General features: G+C 35.9%; 1 protein-coding gene across 8 annotated transcripts in view; it reads right to left on the bottom strand.

Annotated features, from left to right (window-relative positions):
* ADGRB3 (adhesion G protein-coupled receptor B3) overlaps positions 1-23,793 on the bottom strand; it is a 735,954-nt gene that overhangs the window by 290,845 nt on the left and 421,316 nt on the right. For all 8 annotated transcript variants that reach the window (XM_023592015.3, XM_058306936.1, XM_004469489.3 and 5 more), the window contains one exon: positions 12,002-12,045. In XM_023592015.3, coding sequence (XP_023447783.1) covers positions 12,002-12,045 — 44 coding nt within the window. The remainder of the gene's footprint in view (positions 1-12,001; positions 12,046-23,793) is intronic.

Genomic DNA, 23,793 nt, shown 5'->3' with positions numbered 1-23,793 from the left:
AATTATCACTTCCTAGCATTTCAAACAACTGTAAGCCTCCTTTACTAAATTTGTAATATCAACACATAAGAATTGCTTCTTTTACCAACAGTGGTTGATTTACCATTTAGCAGAACAAATTAAGAACTTATCAGTAATTATGAAAATAATTTCCTTCTTTTATTGAAATACTTTGCAGGCACTGCAGCTTAGCACATTATTATTCTGGGTGGCGTAGGTGTTGTTGAAAGGCAGTGTGAAAATAAGAGCCTGAATTATGAATTCCTCCCATGAACATTGAATCACTTTGTATTTTCTGCAGTAAAAAGAACTTATTTCTCTCTTGAAAAAAAAGGAAGAATAAGAACATCTTAATTTTCAGGAACATATAAGATCGCTATTCAATTTATACTGAACCAGATGACCTCTCAACCCTGAAATACTATTTTATTCTTTATTTATATCTACCCATAAAACTTAACATTTTTTTGTGGAACATATGCAATGAGACCAACAAGAAAATAAAATACATAAATTTACTATAATACTGAATGAGTCATTCAGATTCAATTAAGCAAGTATTTATGAAATACCTACTCTGTTCCAGGAACCATGCTAGGTGTCAGAGAAAACAAAATGGGGTTATAAAGTAAGGAATCCAGGGATGAAGGGAGGCCTCCCTGAGAAATACAGTAAAATTCAAGATAATCCATAATTTCTGAACAGTAAAACATATATTTTTGTGTTTAAGTTTAAAAGGGGATCTTATTTTTCAGCAACTCATGATCTGTGCTCAGGTCAGACTGAAAAGATCACTCATTGAGCTGAGGCATCAATATTTTTTATTATAAAAACTATTCAAAGGATAGTTGATCATCTGTGACATAGATTGGTGCATGGTTTGAGGTCTTTCTGAACAAAGACATCGTATTTCATTTAGCTTCAAAACAGCCTGTTGGCTATAAGCTATTTTCCAGTTCGTTCTACCTAAACCTTTTGCATAAAGTTTCTTCTGACTTTCCAACATCCATTCTATATGTAACAGTAGTTTGGAAACCAGGTATTCTTTTATTTTCTTCATGGTCCTAGCTTAGGAGAGATGGAGGTGACCAATTTGGAAAAGTATTGATGAACTCTCTACCTCCTAAGTCTCAGTGAACTCTCCCTGAAACTTGAAGTCAATAAAAATTACAAAATAAATGAGAGTCCCTCTTTAGGTCAGGGGAATGGAGATGGTCCTTCTTTTGACTTCCAATTGTAGCCTAGGCGCATGTTACAAAATGTAAAAGATCCATGTATGTGTATGATTCCAGAAAAGAAGCTCACCTGTTGTCAATGTTGGTAAGTAGTACATTGTTGGAAATACTTGTCTATGTGATACAATATTACAACTGTGTTTTTAATAAAATAGCTCAGGCTCTGTACAAAGTGTTTCTTGCAGACCAGAGAACATTTTTTTGTATGTTGCTGAGTTAATAAGAGTTCAGAATCTTCTTAGTTGAATGTATATTTCAAATACACAAACATCCACATACAGCAATTCCTGGGTAGCTGCCATTATGATGCTTGAAAATGGTTAAAAATACAATTGGTTGGAAGACTTTCTTCAATGCCACTCCTATTTCCCCTTTTCCCTCTCCAAATAGACCAACCAAACAAAACAAAAACCTTGGCACCAGGTTTCAAGTGCCTGGCTGGATTCTTAAATAGAGTTTCATAAAATCTGGTAAACAAAACTGCACTTTTATAAAACATAACCAGAATCTACTAGTGATACAAAACAGTGCCATCCACTTTGCACAGTATCTTGGCATAGTACTGGCTTAGGAATATTCTGGGCAACAAATATAGCTTTTAAAAAAATATTGTGGTTATAGTTTTCCCTTGATTCACAACGTCCTTATGTCCATTATATGTTTGTTTATTTAAACAAATGAAAAGGATTAAATAGCAGTTTTTTAAAAAATTAAGTTAATTACTACTACAGCATTGTTGTCCTGTTGCATTTCCTTAATGACTCCTGAAAGTTGGATCTGTTACCTATGTATTTACTACCAAAGTTTAAAATATTTTTTTACATTTATCTTGCACTTACTAATGTTATTCAATTCTATATTTGAAATAACTTAGGTAATATTAGTAAGGGATTCAAGATATATTTACAAATATACACTGGATTGTTTGGTTAACAGTGTCTAAGAGGTGATGTTAGCTACCTTTAATTACTGAGTATCTTTAACACCAAAGCTGTAAAATAGTTATTTACTATGGCACAAGTGGACACTTTTGAGGCTTAAAATAAGAAAATGAAATAATAAATTAAATATTAAGAAAAATGTCCAGTCTATTGTTTATAGGATATATAAGAGGGAGAAATTTTAGCCTGAGTCATTCAAAAGACTGAAAAAACACAGTTCTAAAATTACCAGATATGATTTGTTATCAATTTGAAGCCTAGACATTTTTGGAAGTAAAAGCACAGCCATTAGCAAATTAAGAGAGGTTCACGAGGGGCCTGTCATTGTCAGCCAGCAGTAGGCTGCTCTTAATAAAACAATATCCATCAATATTTTAACATAATTTTAAAAATCCTTTAAAAAGGGTCTCTTAGAATTATCCCTAAGCGTCTATTAACAATATAAATTCTTGAGGAATACAGGATGAATTCCCAGTTCTGTTATTTTTGATTTTTAAAATATTACTTTAAGTAAACATTTTGAATTTACTTTCAATTACTTTCTGGGAATGAGAGGGAAAAAGAGGGTAGATGGGACAAGGTGCAGAGCACACATTTCACACGGCATAGACACTGAGGAGAGCTTTCTCAGGCACCTACAAGTCTCCTGGCTCTATTTCTTGGCCTTACTTTATCCAGGTTTGTTTGTTTGTTTGTTTGTTTTTCCTTTCCACTCTCATAATCTGTGTAAGATGTCTAACACATTTAAAAAATGACTTTCCCAGATAGATGAAGCCCACTGTTCAGTCAAGGGGATATGAATGGCTATCCTTCCCTTTTGGAATTTCCCACTAACTGAACCAGACAACCACCTATTCCCACAAACCTTTACTGAGCACCTGCCATGTGTAGTCACTGGACCAAGCATTGTTAGAATGCTTTTTCTGTTGTTCTTCATGACCACCCTGTGCGATAGGCAATATAAGGCCCATTTTAATTTTTAAGAAATCCAAAGCTTAAAGTAATTTGATATGTTGCAGTTACTTTTATTATCACATTTTTTCCACTTTACTGGCTAGAAAGTGGAAGCTAATTTTCAGCCATATCCTCAAATAGATAGGTAGGATTTACTGGCAAGTTGGGAGCCTTATCTCACACAATATTTTCATTGAACTATATAGAGAAATATTGGACATATTTTTTCAAAAATTGTTAAGTTTCCATATCGTTTTTCATATGGAAAATGGTTAACTAAAAAAGCAGAAATCTAGAAATCATTGATAATATTTTAGATTTAGAAATATATATTAAGAAGATAAGAGGCTTTCTACTTTAGAATTTTAATAGTATGCTTAAGAATGAAAATTAGAGAGTGGATTTTGTCTCTTTAGTTTTTTTTTTTTTAATAGACATGGCTTCTTGATTTTATAAACCCTTTCTTTTATATAAAAAATATCTTTTGGCAAGAATTACTAGAATTCTTAATTGTTTTCATTTTAAAACATTTAGCATTCATGTCAAATGTTTTATCTACCACTTATCAGGCATTACACAATTTAATAGCATGATTGGGATGATAACACCTGTGAGGCCAGAGGGACAGACGTTTAGACCACAGACAGAGTAAGGATGAAGATGGAGGGCCAAACACTTGAGGAAAACTAAGTGGAATGGACAGAGAACTAGCCAGCTAGTTACATGGCTTAGGAAAGCAAAGATCAAAAACACGAGGAACCAGAGATGGATCCTGAGCTGATACTTCACACATTTTTGGAAAAAAATGAATGTTGCAATCTTGGAATAAGGCAAGCATAGGCATACAATTGAATAAGTCAACTTTAATGGCATTCTCCGTTCTCTTTACCTTGATCCCAACCCTAATCAAATTTTGACCTTTTTTTCACACTATATAATTTAGATTTCTATTATATTTATATTTTTATCATATTCCCATTCCCCATCCCCCCTCCTAAGCTCCATAAGCATGTATTCTTGTCTCTTCACCAATATTTGAGCCTGGCACCAACAACAGCAGAGCAAATAATAGGTTCTCAAAAAATAATTGTCAAATAAATGAATAATTTACTAGCTAATTGCAAAACTCTTTGTTAAGCATAGCAGAATTTACAAAGATGAATGTGAGACATTTCCAGTCCTGAAGGTTCTTAAGTCTACAGGGGAATATCAAATTGTTATACTAGAAGACAGAAAATAGAAGGGTGATGAAAGATATGTTCAAAAGTTGCTTTAGGGCAGCACCTCCCAATAGGTATGCTGTGGCACCAATGGCATGCTATTAAAGGCTTACAAGTCTGAGGAAATATTTCCATATCTAGGGATGACAATTTATTTTTTTTTCAGATAACTTTCCCATTTAAATACTGATAGAAATAAGGAACCTATGTGAAAAAAAAAAGTTTTACAACAATCTAGCCCCCATGTTCATTTGCAGCCTGGGTTCACATAACCTGGGTGGCTTAGGAAACTTCTAGACTGACCCTAGTTAGGGACCCTCATTTAATTAATAGTCTTGTGTGCATATCTGTCTTGCCAGGAAGTATATTTATTCTAGACCTCGAAGAATTCTCATAAATATTTTTTTGATGACAATTATGAGAGAGAATTCAAAGAAATAAAAGAAAGCAGAAATAGACCCACAATTATTTCCAATACTGAAATTATCAGGCACAGATTATAAAACAATTATGCTTACTAGATTGAAAAAATAAAACATAATCTCAAATATGTCTACATAAAGTAGGAAATTCTAAAAAACAAACTTAGTAGATTAAAAAACTAACAAATGGCAAACCTAGAAATGAAAATAATATAATAATAACTGAAATCTAAGATAAATTTAATAGCAGGTTTAGACACAATGAAAAAAGAATCCATAAACTTAAGGACAGGTTAAAAAAAATAACCAAAATGTGTCACTGGGAAAGAAAAGAGCAGAAAATGTGGAAGACAGGTTATGACACAAGAAGGCTAGGGAACCACTTTCATTAGAGTTCCAAATGAAGATGAGAGAGATTATGGGTAAGAATCAATGACGGAAATACTATTTTGGATAAGAATTGTTCTTTTTCCTGTAAATGACCAGATAGTAAATGTTTTAGGCTTTGTGGGACATTACAGTCTCTGTTGCAACAACTCAACTCTGCAGTTACATCACAAAAGCAGCCACAGACAATACATAAACAAAAAGGTGCACAGCATTCTAGCATTCTGATACAACTTGACTTCTGCAAAACTTGCAGCAGGCTGGACTTGTTCCACAGCCTGTAACTTGCCAACCCCTACTTTAGGGGATCAAGAGAAACATTCAAAATAAAATTAAATAAAAATAGTGGTGCCATTTTGCTCCAAATGTTAGCCCTCAGCAGACATGTGGAAGGAATAATGTAATGTTTCTTGAACTTTACATGCTCACTTTAATGGACATAATAGGTTGTTAATAGTATTAGAGATTCTTATGTAAACCTTATCAGTTCAAAAGAAATAGTTTATATGCCAACTAATCCAGGAATACAGCTTCAGGAAACTAGGAACTTAAGATGCAATTCCAGGGAAGCGGATTTGGCTCAACTGATAGAGCGTCCGCCTACCACATGGGACATCCAGGGTTCAAACCCAGGGCCTCCTGACCCATGTGGTGAGCTGGCCCACAAGCAATGCTGATGCGCTCAAGGAGTGCCATGTCACACAGGGGTGTCCCCCGCTTAGGGGAGTCCCACGCACAAGGAATGTGCCCCACAGGGAGAGCCACCCTGTGCAGTGAAAGCACAGCCTGCCCAGGAGTGGTGCCACACACATGGAGAGCTGACTCAGCAAGATAACACAACAAAAAAAGAGACACAGATTCCTGGTGCAGCTGACAAGAATGCAAGTAGACACAGAACACACAGCAAATGGACATAGCAGACAATGGGGGGGAGGGGAGAAGGGGAGAGAAATAAATAAATAAATATATTTCTTTAAAAAAGATACAATTCCATAAAATATTCCAAGTAAAATTTAAAGCATTTTAAGGGATAAAAAAGAAAATTTTCCCTAAAGAAAGGTAAAACAAGGTCATTCTGAATTATAAAGTTTTATTAGAAAACAATTGTGGATAAAACAAAACTTTAAAAAGTAAGGCAGAAAAGCAAACATTAAAGAAAGCTTCATTTAGCTCTTACCAAAGAATCCTTAATCATATTGCTATTTTCTTAGGAAATTAAGATTTTTTTCTCTTGAATTTTGTAGAATTTTTTTTATAAACCATGTTTCTTTTGCAAACAGAAGCAAAAATTCAATCAACAATAAATCTGAAAAACAATAACTGGTCGAAATTTGGGCATTATTATTTTTGTCTATGATTAAGACTTGATGTTTTGGAGATTGGGTAAATTTTACTTTAACTTACAAGGACTAGTGTTTTGGTAATTTAAAGATCTAATGTTCTCATTTCTGTCAGCATGAATATAATCAAGAGACAAGAAGCATAAAATAGTATTATATAATTTGAGAATTGACCATTGGACCTGAATGGATAGGGGAAATTCCTTGGAATCCTGCCATCTTACATGAAAACTACAAATATTTAACCTTGTGCTTCTGCAGTTGAATTTATGCTGGACATACTGAACATCCCCACTGAGGCAGGATTACACAAGTGTTAGCCAGAAATAGTTATTTCTTACCACTCAAATTACAGAAAAGCAAACATGACCTAAGGCACCAGCCAATAAAAATGAACATGAGATTATATGTTGAACATATTAGAAGTTGCACATACTGTTAATTTGGATGCTTGGACATCATATTCTTGTCATATTATCATGTAATTTCTTTCCAAGGAATTGAATATTGTGATATAGTCACTTACATTTGAATATATTTTAAACACATCAATCTGTGCAATAAAAGTAACATTATTTGAAGTTAAATAATTGTTTACTATTTAACAATCACTAAGAAATTCCAGGAATAGTGATCTATTAGAAACATAACTAATAGTATCCTGAATATTTTGAATATAGACTTATTTATATTTTTCATTGCTGCCCAAGAAAAGGCTGCATTTGGTAACTGCAGGTATATAAAGAATGCTTCCATATTTGCTGAAGAAAACAATGACTCTCATATAACTTCTCTACATAGTTAATTGTTCTTTGTCCATTTACTTTCTTAACTATTATATAAACTAAGTCAACAACAATATCTCTTCCTTGATTTTTTTTCCTTTACTATAATTTTAAGAAAATAAAGTTCTGTCTGTATCAGTTAGCTCCCAGTCTAGCATAAGGTGAATAGAGCCTTATAAAAGACCTTTATAATTTGGTTATTACTTGGAGAAGAAAGGCTGGCTATCCAATAATGGTAAAGCTTTGTATAATTGCTTTGAACTTCTAAGACCTAACAGACCTTTCCTAGAGTGTATGTTGCTAAAAGTACAATATTGAGTCTCCTTAATGGTATTGATTATGTCAGTCCCTGAAGAGCAAAGTAGTAGCGCAAACTCCCAGAGTAATGGAATGAGACTGGGGTGTTAGTTTTATATTTGCTAGGACTCATACTGTGAGGGAAATGAAATGGTGGCTACCAATATGAACAAAAAAGAAGAAGTTGTTCAGAGTATGGAGAAATAAGGACAACAGGAGCACAGCAGAGGGATCACTGCAACTCATTATCTGACTCTGAGATAAACAAGCCTGTGTCAATGTCTGTTAAGATATGACTTTTGCTACTCTCAACTCCAATAAATCAACTTGATATGTAGAAAAATCCCAATTCTTAGGAGCTGTTCTTTTCAATGGCAGGATAGACAAATAAATAACAAGTGGCTTGAAAAACTGTTTAGCATGCAGTGAAAACCCTGAAACATCTTCTGAAAACAAACATGATCCTTCGCAGACATGAAGACATCATCTAATGTTATCGAGACATAGAGAAAGACCACCTGTTTATTTAAGTGAAAGATTATAGGTCTTTCAGGAATGTAGTCACTTGTGATCTACTCAAAATCCAAATTTAGAGTAACACAAAGAAGGTGAAAATTATCAATTACTCAAATGAAAACTGTAAGAAGACACTTTTAAAAAGGAAACAGTCCTCCTACCTAAAATGGGCTTGATTTTGAAGTGAGGAAATTATTTTCAATTTATTTCATGAGTCAGCTGTGATGAAGCATTTTCTTGATCCTCTTAATTAGTTAGCCAAAGCAAGATCAAAATATGTTATTAAAAACGCCTGGAACTGTTGTGTCTAATGAGAATAGAATAGAATGCCTTTGTTTTGGATCATCAGGGCTAATAGATTACCTTTAGAAATTAAATTAGTTGTTTATAAAAGAACACAATATCCTAAATGGTTGAAACATTCTCCCTTAAACTTCCAGTATCAGGTCTAATAATTAATAGATATATGTAAGTCAACTGATAAAATGAAACAGAAATGGAATGATTCCTAAATAGAAAGGGCACCTGAGGAACATATAAAACATTCTTGCAAAAAACTAACCAATAAATATTTGTTGAATGCTTCTATGTGCAGCTGTTGTACTAGGCACTGAGAGTACAGTGGTAGAAAAGAAAGTGGTAAATAAATATGACACTTGTGTTCTAGTGGGAGAAATAGACAATAAACAAAAAGAACCATAAATAAGAAAGTAGACATGCATACCATGAAGAATATTAAATAAGGTGGCATAAAGAGAATGACACTTTGGATGGCACCTTGGGTGGCATGGTCAGGGAAATTCTCAAGAAGGGATGTGCAAGGAAATACACAGAAGCACAGTTAATGAAATAAATTAATTGGAAACCATGTCAATGGTCATCAATATAGGAATACCAGATAAATTATGACATAATTTATACATTGCAGAAGGCACAAGAAAGAGGCTATAGATAGTATAGTATACAAAGAGGATATAGATAGTATAGATTACAAAGTGTTACAAACAGTATGATAACATTTATACAAAAATAATATTGGTTTCTAGGGATACATACATAAATCAATGCAGAGATGGATGGATGAAAATATACACCATAAAATGTTATTAGAGATGACCCTGGAGAGGCAGGTAGGTGAAAAGACCGGAAGTGGTAATGATCAATGGGGTCCCTGGCCTTAGCAGCAATGTTTTAAAGCATGCAAAAAACCAAGAAAGTAATGCTTTAAAGTAGCGATATCTCTTAACTATTCTCTATTTCTGAAGGACTTATATTCAAAATTAAAATTATTGCATTAGTTTGAACATGTTCAAAACAGAAGAGATATGAGGAGCATTAATAAAGTTGTCGTAATCTTCATTGTTTAAAAACACACCCCAAAACAATTTTAATGACAAAACAATTTAGAAAAAAAGTGTGATGGGACAGAAGTTCTCTCATGGTGCAAAGATTTTTTTTAATCACTTTTCAGATACATCAAGGAATATGAACGACACCGATATCTTGAGGTAATCTACTTTGAAAGGCTGCTAAGTATACCTCCTTCTCTCTCTAAATAGTTTTCTTCAAGGACAGCTTAGAAGTTGAATTTTGTAAAGTAAGATGTGCTTTTTGTGACTTATAAGAGACACATTATCTGCAGATGTTAGGAAAAGTAGAGTGTGATTGATTCTTAAGGTTAATTCTGATTTCATATAATAACATTTCAAATAAAACTCAACACCTTATACTGTCCCAGAAAGGAAAACAAGAGGAGACATGTAATAGGGGAATGGTATCTCTTCTTGCAGTGTCCTTTTAACAGTCCTAAAGAGTTCTGGGAGGAAAACGGACTTTGGCCCAGTGGTTAGGGCGTCCGTCTACCCGCGGTTCAAGCCCCGGGCCTCCTTGACCCGTGTGGAGCTGGCCCATGCGCAGCGCTGATGCGCGCAAGGAGTGCCGGTGCCACGAAGGGGTGTCCCCGGCGTAGGGGAGCCCCATGCGCAAGGAGTGCACCCGTAAGGAGAGCCGCCCAGCACAAAGGAGGGAGCAGCCTGCCGAGGAATGGCGCCGCCCACACTTCCCGTGCCGCTGACGACAACAGAAGCGGACAAAGAAACAAGACAACCAGGGGAGAGGAGGGGAATTAAATAAATAAAAAATAAATCTTTAAAAAAAAAAGAGTTCTGGGAATTAGTAATTCTGTCCTCTGCTTGGATCAGCATAGAAGCAAATAGTACCCACTAAAAGATAATAAACATATACATTTGGTTATTATTTGTGAATATATGTAAATATAATAGCTATAATCTAGTATTCAAGAAAGCATATTTCTCTTGAGCAGAAAACATTCAATTAGATTTTTATAGCATTTTAGTTTCTCTTGGTTATATAACATACTAAGCAATGTCTTAGAATATATACCAGAGTCTTCTCTGGATATTGTTAGAGAGAGGGAAGTTCACAAAAATTTTATGAACATAAGTTTCTTTATGTGATTCCATGGGAATTTCAAAGATAGAAAATAATAATGACATCAGAGATGGTGTGTAAATTATATTATCAACAGGCAAAATTGGAATTCTCCTTATGATACAAGGATTCCTAGAAGAGAATTCCTAGAATATCAGGACCTTTAGCAGAACATATGCTTAATAGCATTGAATGTCACCCACATAAAGATATTTGTAGCTTAAATTATATTACTATCCTAGGACTGAGCAAATTGCCTGTGGATTTACTCCTTTTTTAGAAATTCTAAGAATGTTCCTTGTTTAGATTCTCCAATTGTTTAAAAGCACACCCCAAGACAATTTTAGTGACAAAACAATCTAGAAAAAAGGTGCAGTGGGACAGAAGTTCTCTCATCATGGGACGTTCTTTGATCATTTTTAAGATACATCAAGGAACATGAATGACACTGATCTCTTGAGATAATCTAGTTTGAAAGGCTGCTAAATACGCCTCCTCCTCTCTCCGGATAGTTTTCATCAAGAACAGTGAAGCCCTTGGTGAGACACAATTAACATCATAAAAACTCAGATGTGGACCATATTTAGCGTGAAGAACGGTGGGAGAATTCTTAAAAATATATCAAACTCAATAACATGGTGCCTTATCTGACAGTATGCACATAGTTGTGTTAGTTTATAAGACTGATATTTCTCTCCCTTTCATCCAAAAAAAAAAAAAAATTGCAGCACCTAACTATATCACTGAAATAAACCTTATATGATTATTTAGCATATAGAAGTTTAATTAAGACCTTACCAAGGATACTCTGCTCTTTAAGATACTAAAGTCTCACAGAAGTATCAATGAAATGAAATTGCTTTGACCAAATATATTGCAATTACTTGCATAAATAAAGGGATATATGCAAGAGTTCCTCATCCTTATTAAATGCAATTATCTTTTCGTCTTCATTAATTCATATACACAAATGCAAACAATTAAATGTCACTCAAAGTCTTTATAACAAAATAAGTTGGAAAAGCCATATTAATATTACATTACACTCATAATAGATTCAAGGTCATGCAAATAATGTATTGGTCAAATTACCACAGAAATTGATATTTTAATCTGCAATGCAAAGCTGAATTACTAGGGCAAGATGTTGAAATACCATTTGAGCTCCTATAATTTTAAAATATCAGAGCTTTTGAAAAATTTTCATGGAATCTGCATTGCAATGTGCCTTACACATTCAGTAATACAGTCCTATCTTGGGATGTAACCTGATGGCACCACACAAACACATTCATCATGCTGTCCAGCAGATTCAAAAAAAGAGAATGTTTCTCTCAAAGTGTAATTCACATCCCACTGATCTATCATATAACTGTTGACTAGGCAGCTGAAATAACTTAATGTGCTTTGAATATTTAGTCCAAAGAAATGTAAGAAAACATCTGTCACTTACGTTCTTGAGTCATCCCACAACACACAATAGGGATTCAAAGTACCCTAAAAATAAGCAGAGAAAGAATGAATACATCTTGAATGCATACACAAACAATTCAGTGATTATGTGAAAAGCAAACAGAATGGGGGATTTCTTATTTTGCAGTAAGATAATTTAAAGATTCTTTCTTGATTTTTTTCTGCATAAGAAATTTACATTTCCTCTCTCACAGATTCAGGGCTCCATTTTATGAAATCCCAGTCATGAAAACAAGATATTTATTCCAAATGTCAAAAATCAAAAGTAAAGCTCTCATATGCTATGAGATAGGTATTTTGGGTGATTTCTATTTCACTGTTCTTTTTTCTAAACTATTAATGGCTGGATTGCTTTAAGAAGACCAAAGTATTCACAATATTTAAATCACAGTGAAACATCCTGTATTTTGCATATGTATAGCCACTATCACTACCCCCTTCTCTGTCTCTAGTTGGTAAGTTTACTAGAGGTAAGAGATGGTTTCATTAACTGTCAATTTCCAGAGAGCATGTTGACTTGTGATATCTTCTTAATCAACAAATCATATCTTATAAAACTGTAAGAAAAAGTGCTAAATTTTCATTTGGTTCAAGTAGTTATATATTTATTACTGTTAGAGCTCTCCTCTCACTAGATTTACAATAATTAACAAGCTGTGACTCAGTTCCCCCTGACATGCATTGAAGAAAGACAAGCCTCCCTCCCCCCATAAGCCTATGTGTCTGAAAGCATGGCACTTTCCCAAAGGTTAAACAAATAAACCGCATGGCAACAAGAGTAAAGGGAGATAGAGACCTTCACTCCCTGCAGATCAAAATAACACCTGCTCCTCCAGCATTCCAAGAAAACATAACTCCCTAGCCCACTACCCTCTAGCCATTCAAGGGAAAATTTTCACCTCTAGGGCTTTCTATTGGCCCCTGCACTTCCCTCAGACCCTCAACCACCCTCCTACGCTATCATTTCTCTGCCTAGGAATGTACTGTACAAATTCAAATCCCCCCTTTCCAGAAGTGTGCTGAAGTCTCTCTTCAGACCCCCACCATGCCGGCAGGGAGGCTGAAGTCTTTCCAATAAACTTTCCCAGTGAGTGCCCTCCTTTTCTCCAACAATCACCCATCATGACATTCAGAAAAACACGTTTTCCACACTGGGCTATTGAAGGAAGTACTTTTTGTTTTGAGAAATATTAATTTTTAGAAAGTTGTTTTCTTTCTGTCTGTTTACATTGCATGGGCCTTATTTTGCCCTTTGAAACTAACCAAATAATTCTTCCTTTAAGGGATTTCTTTAGAAATCTACAGAGTCTATCATATACCTGAACAGTCTTTTCTTCTCCATTAAATACACTTTGTGGTCTATCTTCAATGTCACTCATTTCCTGAAGCACACACTTTAAAACTGTGTTTGGTGAAATCATACACTTGTGTCTGATAAGTGGAGAGCAATGTGGTACTATTGCATCTCTAATTTAGGTTCCATATTCCTAATCTTGCAAGCTATGGTTGAATCAGATATTTTGGTAGTTTATTGCAGAACTTGACATGTATTACTCATACATTCCAATCTCTGGGGAGTTTATGAATCCTGATTTTGGCATTCCACACATTTACTATTGTATATAAGCTTTGCGTCATTTGAGGATTAAGAAACGAACATGTATCACTGTCTTCATCCAACCAAGTCATTGATGAAAAATGATGGATATAACAAGTCAAACAGAGGAGAGAATTCTGAAACAGGTCACTGGCTCCCTCAACAGACTGACATTCTCTCTTAGTGACAGTTAGCCTTGACCTGCTTCTCATGCCTCTATCTTGTCTATAAGTTGTTAATCACTGGGGTATATCTGGAAAAGCAACATCTTTGAGAGTCTAGGAGGGTTTGTTTTTGTTAGGCATGTGTTTCAGATGTTGTTTGCTTAAGTTCATTCTAGAATTTGGCTAGAAATAAAAATTAATCTCACTTACTCTAAAATTTGTGAAATCTACCCCACCCTTATTTATTATTTTTATTTTAATTAGGACAGTTGATAAATTACAATACTGTAGCAACCTTACCATTTTTCAAAATTCTTCAAAGACCACATATCTAAAATATCTTACATTGTAGCATATCCTCACACTCCTAAACTATGCTGGTTAGAGCATAAAAACACCCCCTTCCCTGAAAAGGGTTATAATCTTACAGAGGTAGATGAGGAACACATATATGAAATGTTTGTAAAAAAATCAGGAAGTGCTCATATAAATGTCACTGGTCATACTTTAATATAAGGGACAAACGAGGAACAGAGCATCATGGCCTATGCTGGTCAGAATAAGTTTCAGGGAAGAAGCGGGTCCATATCTAGTTCTTACAGGAAGCATAGATCAGGGTGTTCAGGGCATGGGGTGGAGAATAGTGTTTCAAACTGGTTTCTTACTCAACCCTATGAAGCTCCATCTGGTTTAACTGGCTTTTCATTCAGCTTGTGACTTTCTGAGAATGTCTCAGCACTCCTACAATGTTGTATCTTAAAATTATGCTATCCTTATCTAGGGGTTTGTTCTAAGAAGCCCAGAGCACTTTATAAACAGAAATTTATCCTTGAAATACCACAATTAAAGATTTGGGAGAATGCATTTCATGGATATAGAAGCCAAGTGTAGATAAGAAAGCTGAGATAACAGCCTCTAAATGAGTTCACTCCTTTTAGGAATTTATGAATTAGATTAAAATAATCTCTATATAAACCAAAGGCAAGCCACTGATGCCAGAATTAATAATTCATCATTACTGTTTAACAGGTTATAATAAAATAAAATAATATTAGAAAATAAATAGAGTATGAACTTTGATGTCTAGGTACTTTTCTTTTCTTTTTTGTTTCCACTTTCAATGAATAAATATAAAAATGCTTCCTTTACTTTAATCCCAAGTCTATGTCAACACTTAGTTTTACCCTCTACCTTCCCCATACCTCCTTCATTTCTTAGACCTTACCACATGCTTCTCTCTCTTTCTTTCTGACTTTGAGAAAATTTGAACAGCATTCATGTGAGAATAATTGAGTTCCAAACTCAACACCCAATCTTGTGTTTCACCATATATTTCAAGAAGTCCAAAGAGACAGCCAGCCATTTGTGAGCATTTATTTTAGTATAGTCACAAATTTATATACAAGAGCTGTCACACATTTCAGGTTTAGATAAATAAGCACAACAAGCTATTTAAAATAATCTTAGTATCTGGATGAACTAGTCACTTAAGGAGTAAGTATGTGAGATGGGAAACATAAAGTAAAAAACCAAAAGATGAATTAACTCTAAAGTTTGTTGTTTTTTTTTTAACTGGCTGAAACATTCTGCTGAGAAACCACTTGTAAAATATTTTTTTATAATTTTCAGATTCTTTTTCCAAAGGGACCCTGCTACAAGATATGTTATGAGGAACTTACAGGAAATCAATAGCAGGAAATGCTGAGACCAACAGAAAGAGGTAACAAAAAAGGCAGACAGAAAATGAGCTAGCTGTGAATTAACCTTTAGAAGCAGACCTAAGAAATGCATTGAATTAAGAATATACAGATTGTCAGGTAAATGAGACAGATAGGCTAAAAAAAGATTAATTTACCAAGCTATCAATATAATTGGACATAAAGATATTAAAACTGAATGTATTTGAAAAATTTTAGAAAGTGTATGCCATCTTTGACAAAAAAATTTTGGCAACAACAACAAAAAAAATCTGTCTCTCTTGACTCTATTCAAAATAGCAGTTGAACATGCTCTTTCCTAAAAATTTAACATTAGTACTCACACATTTTTAGGCATTTAAAAAATGTACCATGATCCAAATTTCCTAATTACCATAGATGTTCTACAATCACTTTCAAGTGATTTAATAGTCTTTTCAAGTATATTTAATACTTTGCTATTTTTCAACCAAACCAATATATCTATTTAGTAGTAGACTACATCACTAGCTTTGTCAATAAATTCTTATCTTTGGTTCCCTATTCTCCCCTGGTCTGTATAATTCTTATGTTATAAATAAGGAAGCAGACATATTATGACATTCATTCTAGCCCCAGATATCAATGATTCTGGAATTACAGTCATAAGTGAATCCTTTTTCTTCTTTTGAAACTCTCTTCCGCATCTTTTTTTCCTGCGGAATATTTCAAAAAATAAACTTGAATACTGCATAGTACTCTTGCAAAGCTTAGAAATCAGAAAAAAAGAGCCAGGAAGATGATCAAAACAAATTTATCTATTTTTTCATTCATTCACTCATGCTAAAATCATTTAGTGAATGCCTATTACATCCACTCTTCAAGGCACTGGGGATATATTATTGAATTTGTGGAACTAAGACTATGTTGAAGGGGACAGGGAGATAGACAAAAACACACAAGGGCATAAATACATAATATGTCAGGTGGTAACATATGTTGTGGTGAAAAGTAAATCACTGTGAGTGGGAAACACTTAGGAAGTGGCCTGGATTGCAATTTTTTATACTAGGAAGTCCTCACCAATGCAATGATATATGAGCAGTGATATGAAGGACGTTAGTTATAGTCAAGATAACATTAAATTCACAATGAAAATGAATGATTACCAAGTTTCTCTAGTTTTTTTGGTTGCCTTTAGGTTAATGAATAAACTCAACTTACATGCTGTCTTAATTACACTCTTGATATCTCAATCATTTGTTTCAAAGTACGGTCTGGGTGTACTGTAGAATTCTCTGGATGCTTATTAAAAATGTAGATACCTGGATTCCATAAATCTTGAGATTAGGGCTAGACACAGGAATCTGCATTTCAGTAACTCTTCCCTTCTACTCACCATAATTTTTATGCACAAGAAAGTGAGAATCACTGCTTAAGATGCACACAACAGAAATAACATGTTTCCTTTATTCTGTTTTTCCTCAGATTTTCTTGTGCATAGTGCTAATCTAGAAACATCTCAATAATCTTGTACCTTTCCTAGCTCTCTTAAAATAAGAATAACCTCTTGTCTGTAGAGGCAAAACAAGCACATAAAAAAGGAACTAAGGGTGGCAGACTTGGCCCAGTGGTTAGGGCGTCCGTCTACCACATGGCAGGTCCACGGTTCAAACACCGGGCCTCCTTGACCCATATGGAGCTGGCCCATGCGCAGTGCTGATGCACGCAAGGAATGCTGTGCCATGCAGAGGTGTCCCCCCATAGGGTAGCTGCACGTGCAAGGAGTGCGCCCCGTAAGGAGAGCCGCCCAGCATGAAAGAAAGTGCAGCCTGCCCAGGAATGGCGCCGCACACATGGAGAGCTGACACAACAAGATGACGCAAGAAAAAGAAATACAGATTCCCGTGCCACTGAGAACAACAGAAGCAGACAAAGAAGACGCAGCAAATAGACACAGAGAACAGACAACTGGGGTGGTGGGGGAAGGGGAGAGAAATAAATAAATCTTTAAAAAAAAAAAACTAAGGTCAGAAAAAGGGCAGTAATTTCGCCATAACTATTTAAACATTTCCAGTGCTCTGAGTCAGATGTTTCTGGATGATTCTCTGTTTCATCTTCAAGTGAACTGGACATTGAGTCCTTGAGTGTGAATGGGAGAAAGACTACTCTGCTGACATTAAATGTCCCTCTTTCATTTCTTAATTCTTAGATGTCAAGGAATTACATAAAAATAACCTAGATTTTGCTGAGTTTATCCCTCTTTCTTTCCCCACCAAAGTTTAAACATTATTATACGTAATTACACAAAGAGATTTAAAGGATTCCTTAAGAACAAATCCAACATGAATGGCCTGACCGGCTAAAGACTAATTCTTAGCCTGCATACAATTCTAGTACTACATAAGAAAGTGCACATTAAAATATCTTTGGAATGAATGCACTTAGTAAATAGATGTTATAAATTAATTCCATAGTCAGATTTATGATGGGTTACTAAAACCTGGTCAGCGGAGGGAATCCTTTCAGGTTATATCTTCTAAGACATAAATAGCTAAATAGTTCCTGAAAGTGGGAATGATATAGTTGAAACTCAACAGAAGGAAATAGTCTGTTTCCAATCCTCTTCCCATAGTTATGGTAAATACTGTTCCTTACTTTAATATTTCAGAAGAAACTTAAAAAGATCTAAATTCTATCTGGTTCTTTTTTTTTTTTTTTTTTTTTTGAAGGGGGAGATGGTATGTATGTACCTGATAGAACCTCGTTGAGAAACTGAGAATAAACTGCAGTCTTATTAAATAAGAGTATGGAGAGATGGAATTTTTGAATGGGCTAAAAATGGTTCTATATAAAGCATTGCATCAAGAACAAGTCAAATCTAGGAGATAGAAAATGAAGAGTTGGCTTTAGCTAAAGCAGAATGATATAAAGTTTCACTGAAGCAAGAACTGCTGAGTATTGTTTTATCAAGAGGGATTGCACTCATGTTACATGGCTCTTTTTAGGGAATTGGCTATGATTTAACTGGAACACAAGAGGACATATATTTAATTCATCTCCTGCTATAGGGCTACTTGGTAGGCCACGTTAAGCAGATGACACTGTTTTGATGGATGTGATTTAAGCTTGATTCTCTAATTTCTGAGATATATCATTAACTAGATTGTACACTATTTTCTGATGAACACTTTCTGTTTGACAAACGGGAAGCAGTATAACACAGAACCACCATCAGGAGGTTTTTATATGTGTATCTTTCAAAGAAAGTCCTTGCTGCCACATATTGCCTTAGAGTGCCTTATTCATACATGATCGCATCATTTCCAACAAGGGGCATGGGTGCACCTCTCAACTACAAATGGGTTAAAAATGGAAGTATTACCTACAAGTTGAAGTGACAATTTAATATACAAATGTTTAAGTAACTGGAATCCATAGAGATAAAGTACATGCCTTAAAGCTTTTCTCTTCACATTCAGTAAGACAGGATAATGTTTCATAAAAATAATGTGGGGGTTGTAGCAAGGAATGGGCAGGGAGAGGTGTTTTCCACTGCTTCAGTCGATAAGCTGCCAGAAAAAAATTTCACTAAGCTGTTTCAACAGCATCAATATATGCAAACATCAGAGTCACGTTTGACATCCATCACCTGGTTTCATGTGGTCCTTCTTGTGGCTGCCTAAATGGTGATCTACTGTGGAACTCCTCCAATTTTCCCTGTATCCCAACTACCTCTTTATAATGGCCATTCTCACTCTTTGGTAATTCTTTTAATTGTGTTCAGAAAGTGCTGGTATATAAATTTCCATAACAATATGTACCCTCTAGTTGCTAATTGATATTCACTGAACAATGTTGCAAGTATTAGAGTGTATCTGATTCAAAATGGCACTATATTTTCATCATTTAAGGCTGGATTTAACAATGCTTCAAAGCAAGGTATATTAGTTTTCTATTGCTATTGTAACAAATTACCACAAATTTTGCAGCTTAAAACACACAAATTTATCTCACAGTTTCTGTAGAATAGAAGTCCAGTGGGCTTGACTGGGTCTCTGCTTAGAGTTTGAAAAGGCTATACTCAGTATTGGCAAGGCTGTACTCCTTTCTGGAAGCTCTAGGGATGAATCTGCTTCCAGGATCTTTCAGATTGTTGTCAGAATTGTTTCTTGAAACTGTGGGACTGATGTTCCCATTTCCTTATGGTCTGGCAACTCAGGGTTTTTCTTAGCTTTTAGAAGCCACCCACATTTTGACTTGTAGTCTCTCTTATTCCTCCTTCTTCAAAGCCAGCAATGACAGGTCAAGTACTCCTCATACTGCATCTTTCTAACAATAACCAGAAAACATTCTCCTCTTTGCTCAGGTGATTACTTACAGGATAAACTCCCTATCTCAGGATACCTCCCCATCTCAAGTTTCTTTCTCTTAATCATATCTGCAAAGTCCATTTTGCCAGGTAATGTAACATATTCATATGTTCCAGGGATGAAGATGTGGGAGAGTGCATTATTCTGTCTACAATACAGGAGTTGGCAAATTATTGCCCATAGGCTACCACCCGTATTTGTAAATAAAATTTTATTGGAGCACAGTCATCCACATTTGTTTCCATTGTGTCTATGGTGCTGTCAAACTACAACAGAAGGGTTGAGTAGATGCAACAGAGAGCATTACGGCTTGCAAAACTCAAATATTTACAACCTGCCTCTTTACACAAAAAGTTTGCTAACCCCTGCTTTAACAGACAGCACAATTATTCTAAAATATTTTTGAAGGGCATCGATTATGTATTATGAACAAAAATCATCTGAATTTGAAGTGCAAGTGGGAAGGATGGTTAGTCAAGCTTAGGAATTCAGGATATAACAAAAATGTAGCCAGGGAACAATTTCTATCTCAGTTTCAGCATTGGCAGAGCCATTAATCTGCTTGTCTAGTGAGCATTTCAATGCTTTCCCATAAACATTACCAAGAGCTTTAAGCAGGCAAACTGTCTAAAATCTCCTCCAAATTGACAAAAGTTAGGGTAGAAAAGTACTTAAGAAGTAAAAGGATACAAACACCCCTTTGTAGAAATTATGGATGCATAGATTGGACTTCTTTAAGCTTTGCCAACTAATTTTTAATTCCTTAGGTTGCTATTAGCCTTTGATATTCATGAAAATGACCACTGATGAATGCTGGAATCTCTTTTTATTGTTTCTCATGCTAATCTAATTGTAGTAAGCATATTCATTAGTCTTCCACTGTGTTTTCCACTATATTTACAATGGCCATGGCTTATAATTAATTTTAGTTTAAATCCATGAAACAAACTCCTTAATTTGTTAGCTTGATCCTGTTAGTATGCGTGACAAACAAGGCAAAGTAAACAAAACCCACAAGCCCAAATTCCCCTGAGATTCTTCAGGTATATGGTCAATTTGAGAAGTACAAATAAACCTGGCCGGTTTTCCTCAACCCTGAAAGACAGCATTACTAATGCCCTACCTAGACCACTACAGTTACTGCCCAGAGAAAGAAATAAAAGAAAGCCAGACAAGACTGCAGGCCAGCATGTCCCAATTTGTCTTTCCACTCGAAACAGAACTACACAAAGACTTTTTGTTTGGAAAAAGAATATCATTCCAGGCTGGCAAAATTGATAGAGCATGAAGTAACTGAAATGCACTTATTTCCCTCTTCTTCTAATACAACTTTGAAGATAAGGATGTTATTTGGGTCAAATCTGTAAGGTCCAAGGCACTGTAATACTGTAGTATGCGGTCACCCCTCGGGCTGAAGTGTGGTTTGCTGGCCTGGCGGGGGAGCAGCCGCGGCAGGCCAAGCCGCTGCCCCCATAATAGGGTGGCTGGTCGGACTCACCGCCACCCCTGAAGGGAGCTCGGCATGGGCGCAGAGTGCCCTCGGGTCTCCCCTTCTCGGCAGCCATGCTTCCGCGGCCGCCCCTCCTCCCGGATGGCGCCACACGATGCCTGTAGGGCGGCACCCTTCTTCTTCTTTCTCCCTGCGCAGGCGCAGGGCGGAAAATTCCAGTCTGCCCTTTTCCCCTCCCCCGACAGCAGCAACAGCCAGGCGTGGGCGGGAAACTCCAGTCTGCCCTCCACCCCAGCAACAGCAGCCACCAATCCCTAAACCCTGCCCCTTCCCCCAGCAACAGCGACGGCCAATCCCTAACCACCACTCCTCCCCCGTCCGGTACCGCCCACTGACCTTTCGCTGGCAACCAATCAGAACAGGGCGTGGCTTCGACCAATCAGCCTTCCCCAGCCCCTATAAAACTGTTGCCTCTCCCTCAGTAAAGTGGACTTGCGTGTTTACCTTGTCTCCGCGGTAGTTTTTCTGCCGTGCGCCCTCCAGTCCTGAGAGCCCCCGACAAGGGCCTGGCCTCCCTTGTCCCCAGTTCGTCGCCTGCTTCTCCGGGCGACCCCTTCGTCGCCGGCTTTGCCGGGCGACCCCGTCAGCCGAACCGCGCAACCCCTTGTGAGACCGATCCCTCGTCTGCTGCCGGACCGACCCCTCGTCCCAAGTGGGACTGACCCCTCGTCCCAAGCGGGACCGACCCCTCGTCCAGAGCTGGACCGACCCCTCGTCCGCAGCCAGACCCCACCTCTACCGACCGAGCAAGCCGCCGCAGTAGTACATGCATGTGTGTGCACACATGTGCATGTTGTATGCGTGGACACATACAGATCCATTCTAGTGTACTTACTTGTCAAGAATTACTCTCAATTGAATCATTAGTTTTCTGTATGTATCACTGAGTACAGAAACGTTGATAAGTATAAATGATTCACAGAAGAAACTAAGTAATATAAAAATGAAACTCTATTGCTTTACCAAAGTGCTAAGGACCAAAAGCCATGCCTTTATAGGCTATAACAATGAAGCCATAAGCCCCCCAAAACTGAACAAATAACAGTAATTTACTCATAAGTGACTTATGAGCTCGTTAAAACTACAACTGGCTTTGCTAAATGCAATTTGGAGTTTCAAGCTTCCACATTCTATTATGTGTTCCTATTAATTCCCAAGGGCCTAATTATATTTAACAAATTGTAACTGCTATTCATTAAAAAGCTTTAAAAAAACACACACATTTTGGCTAGAAAATGTTAACAGGTTTCCCCCTTCACTCACTGTAACTGTTAATTCCCAGTTCTCATTTTATCTACATGGTATATGAAACAGACATAATTTGCAAGGTATTATTCTTTTTGAGTTTCAGGAAAGTGCAGAAGACACTTTTGATATAAGAAAATAGGCAAACACAGAATTCATATTAGTTATATGTCACATCTAAAATAGTTCAATGTTTAAGGCAATAGTAATGGTTAAAAAATTTCAGGTTGTGCTAATCAATTTCAATCTTCATATTTAAGAATATCTTTTCTTCACATTTTCGGATTGCTATATTTATTGCTCTATTAGTATTGTTATACTTCAGTGGAGGCTTTTTTGGTTATCTCCTTGGTGGAAAATAACCTAATACCAGTATATAGAACATATCTTTATAAAAGTAGTATAGTATACAATACTAAGATACTCAATAAATCAGCCACCTATTCCTTCAGTGCATAATAAAGTTTTTAAAAAATATATCATTTATGTGATAAAATAAATACAAATATAACAAGCATTAGAAATTCAAAACAGCCAGGCATGAAGGACTGTAAACATTGTATAGATAACAAATATGATTGGTAATTAAATTAAAAGGAAGCTCTATGGGCTAGAGCAGTACAGAGAGGCCCCACTGTGAGCTGGGAACTGGGGTGGCCTCTGAGGACAGGAACAGGTGGATGCTACAAGTGAGGGGAGAAATGGAATGAATGAAAGCACTTTCCAGTTATTTCTTCTCCAGCCTAAATTTTTCTTCTTTTCCTCCCCTCATCCCTTTACGATAACAGATTTGTCTATATTCTCAGTTCTGGGCTTTCAAAGTAGAGATAGTATTCTTTTGAGGGACTGGTCAATTCACTCACACAAAATATTAAAAGGAATGGAATTAATTCAAATGACTTAGGATAGTTATTTCACTATTCCCATATGCTTTCATTGCCACCACGGTTATCTGATGCTTCATAACATTTGTTAGTTTTTTTATATTGATGTCTATATGTAGAAAAAATATGTTTGTGCACAGTTTAACTCTTTGGTAAATTAGCTGACACTTTTGTAAAGAAAAGTTTGACTCAAAGATACATATGTTTATTTCAAGTATTTTTATTGAATTAACACTATATTTATTAACACTATTTTTGAGACTACCCTTTTTCAACTTATCAAAATTTTTTCTTTTAATTAATATGTCATTTAAAGTTTAAAT

The sequence above is a fragment of the Dasypus novemcinctus genome, chromosome 11 (assembly GCF_030445035.2).
Source record: "Dasypus novemcinctus isolate mDasNov1 chromosome 11, mDasNov1.1.hap2, whole genome shotgun sequence".
NCBI classification, from domain to species: domain Eukaryota; kingdom Metazoa; phylum Chordata; class Mammalia; order Cingulata; family Dasypodidae; genus Dasypus; species Dasypus novemcinctus.
This window is presented reverse-complemented; position numbering and strand designations above follow the sequence as displayed.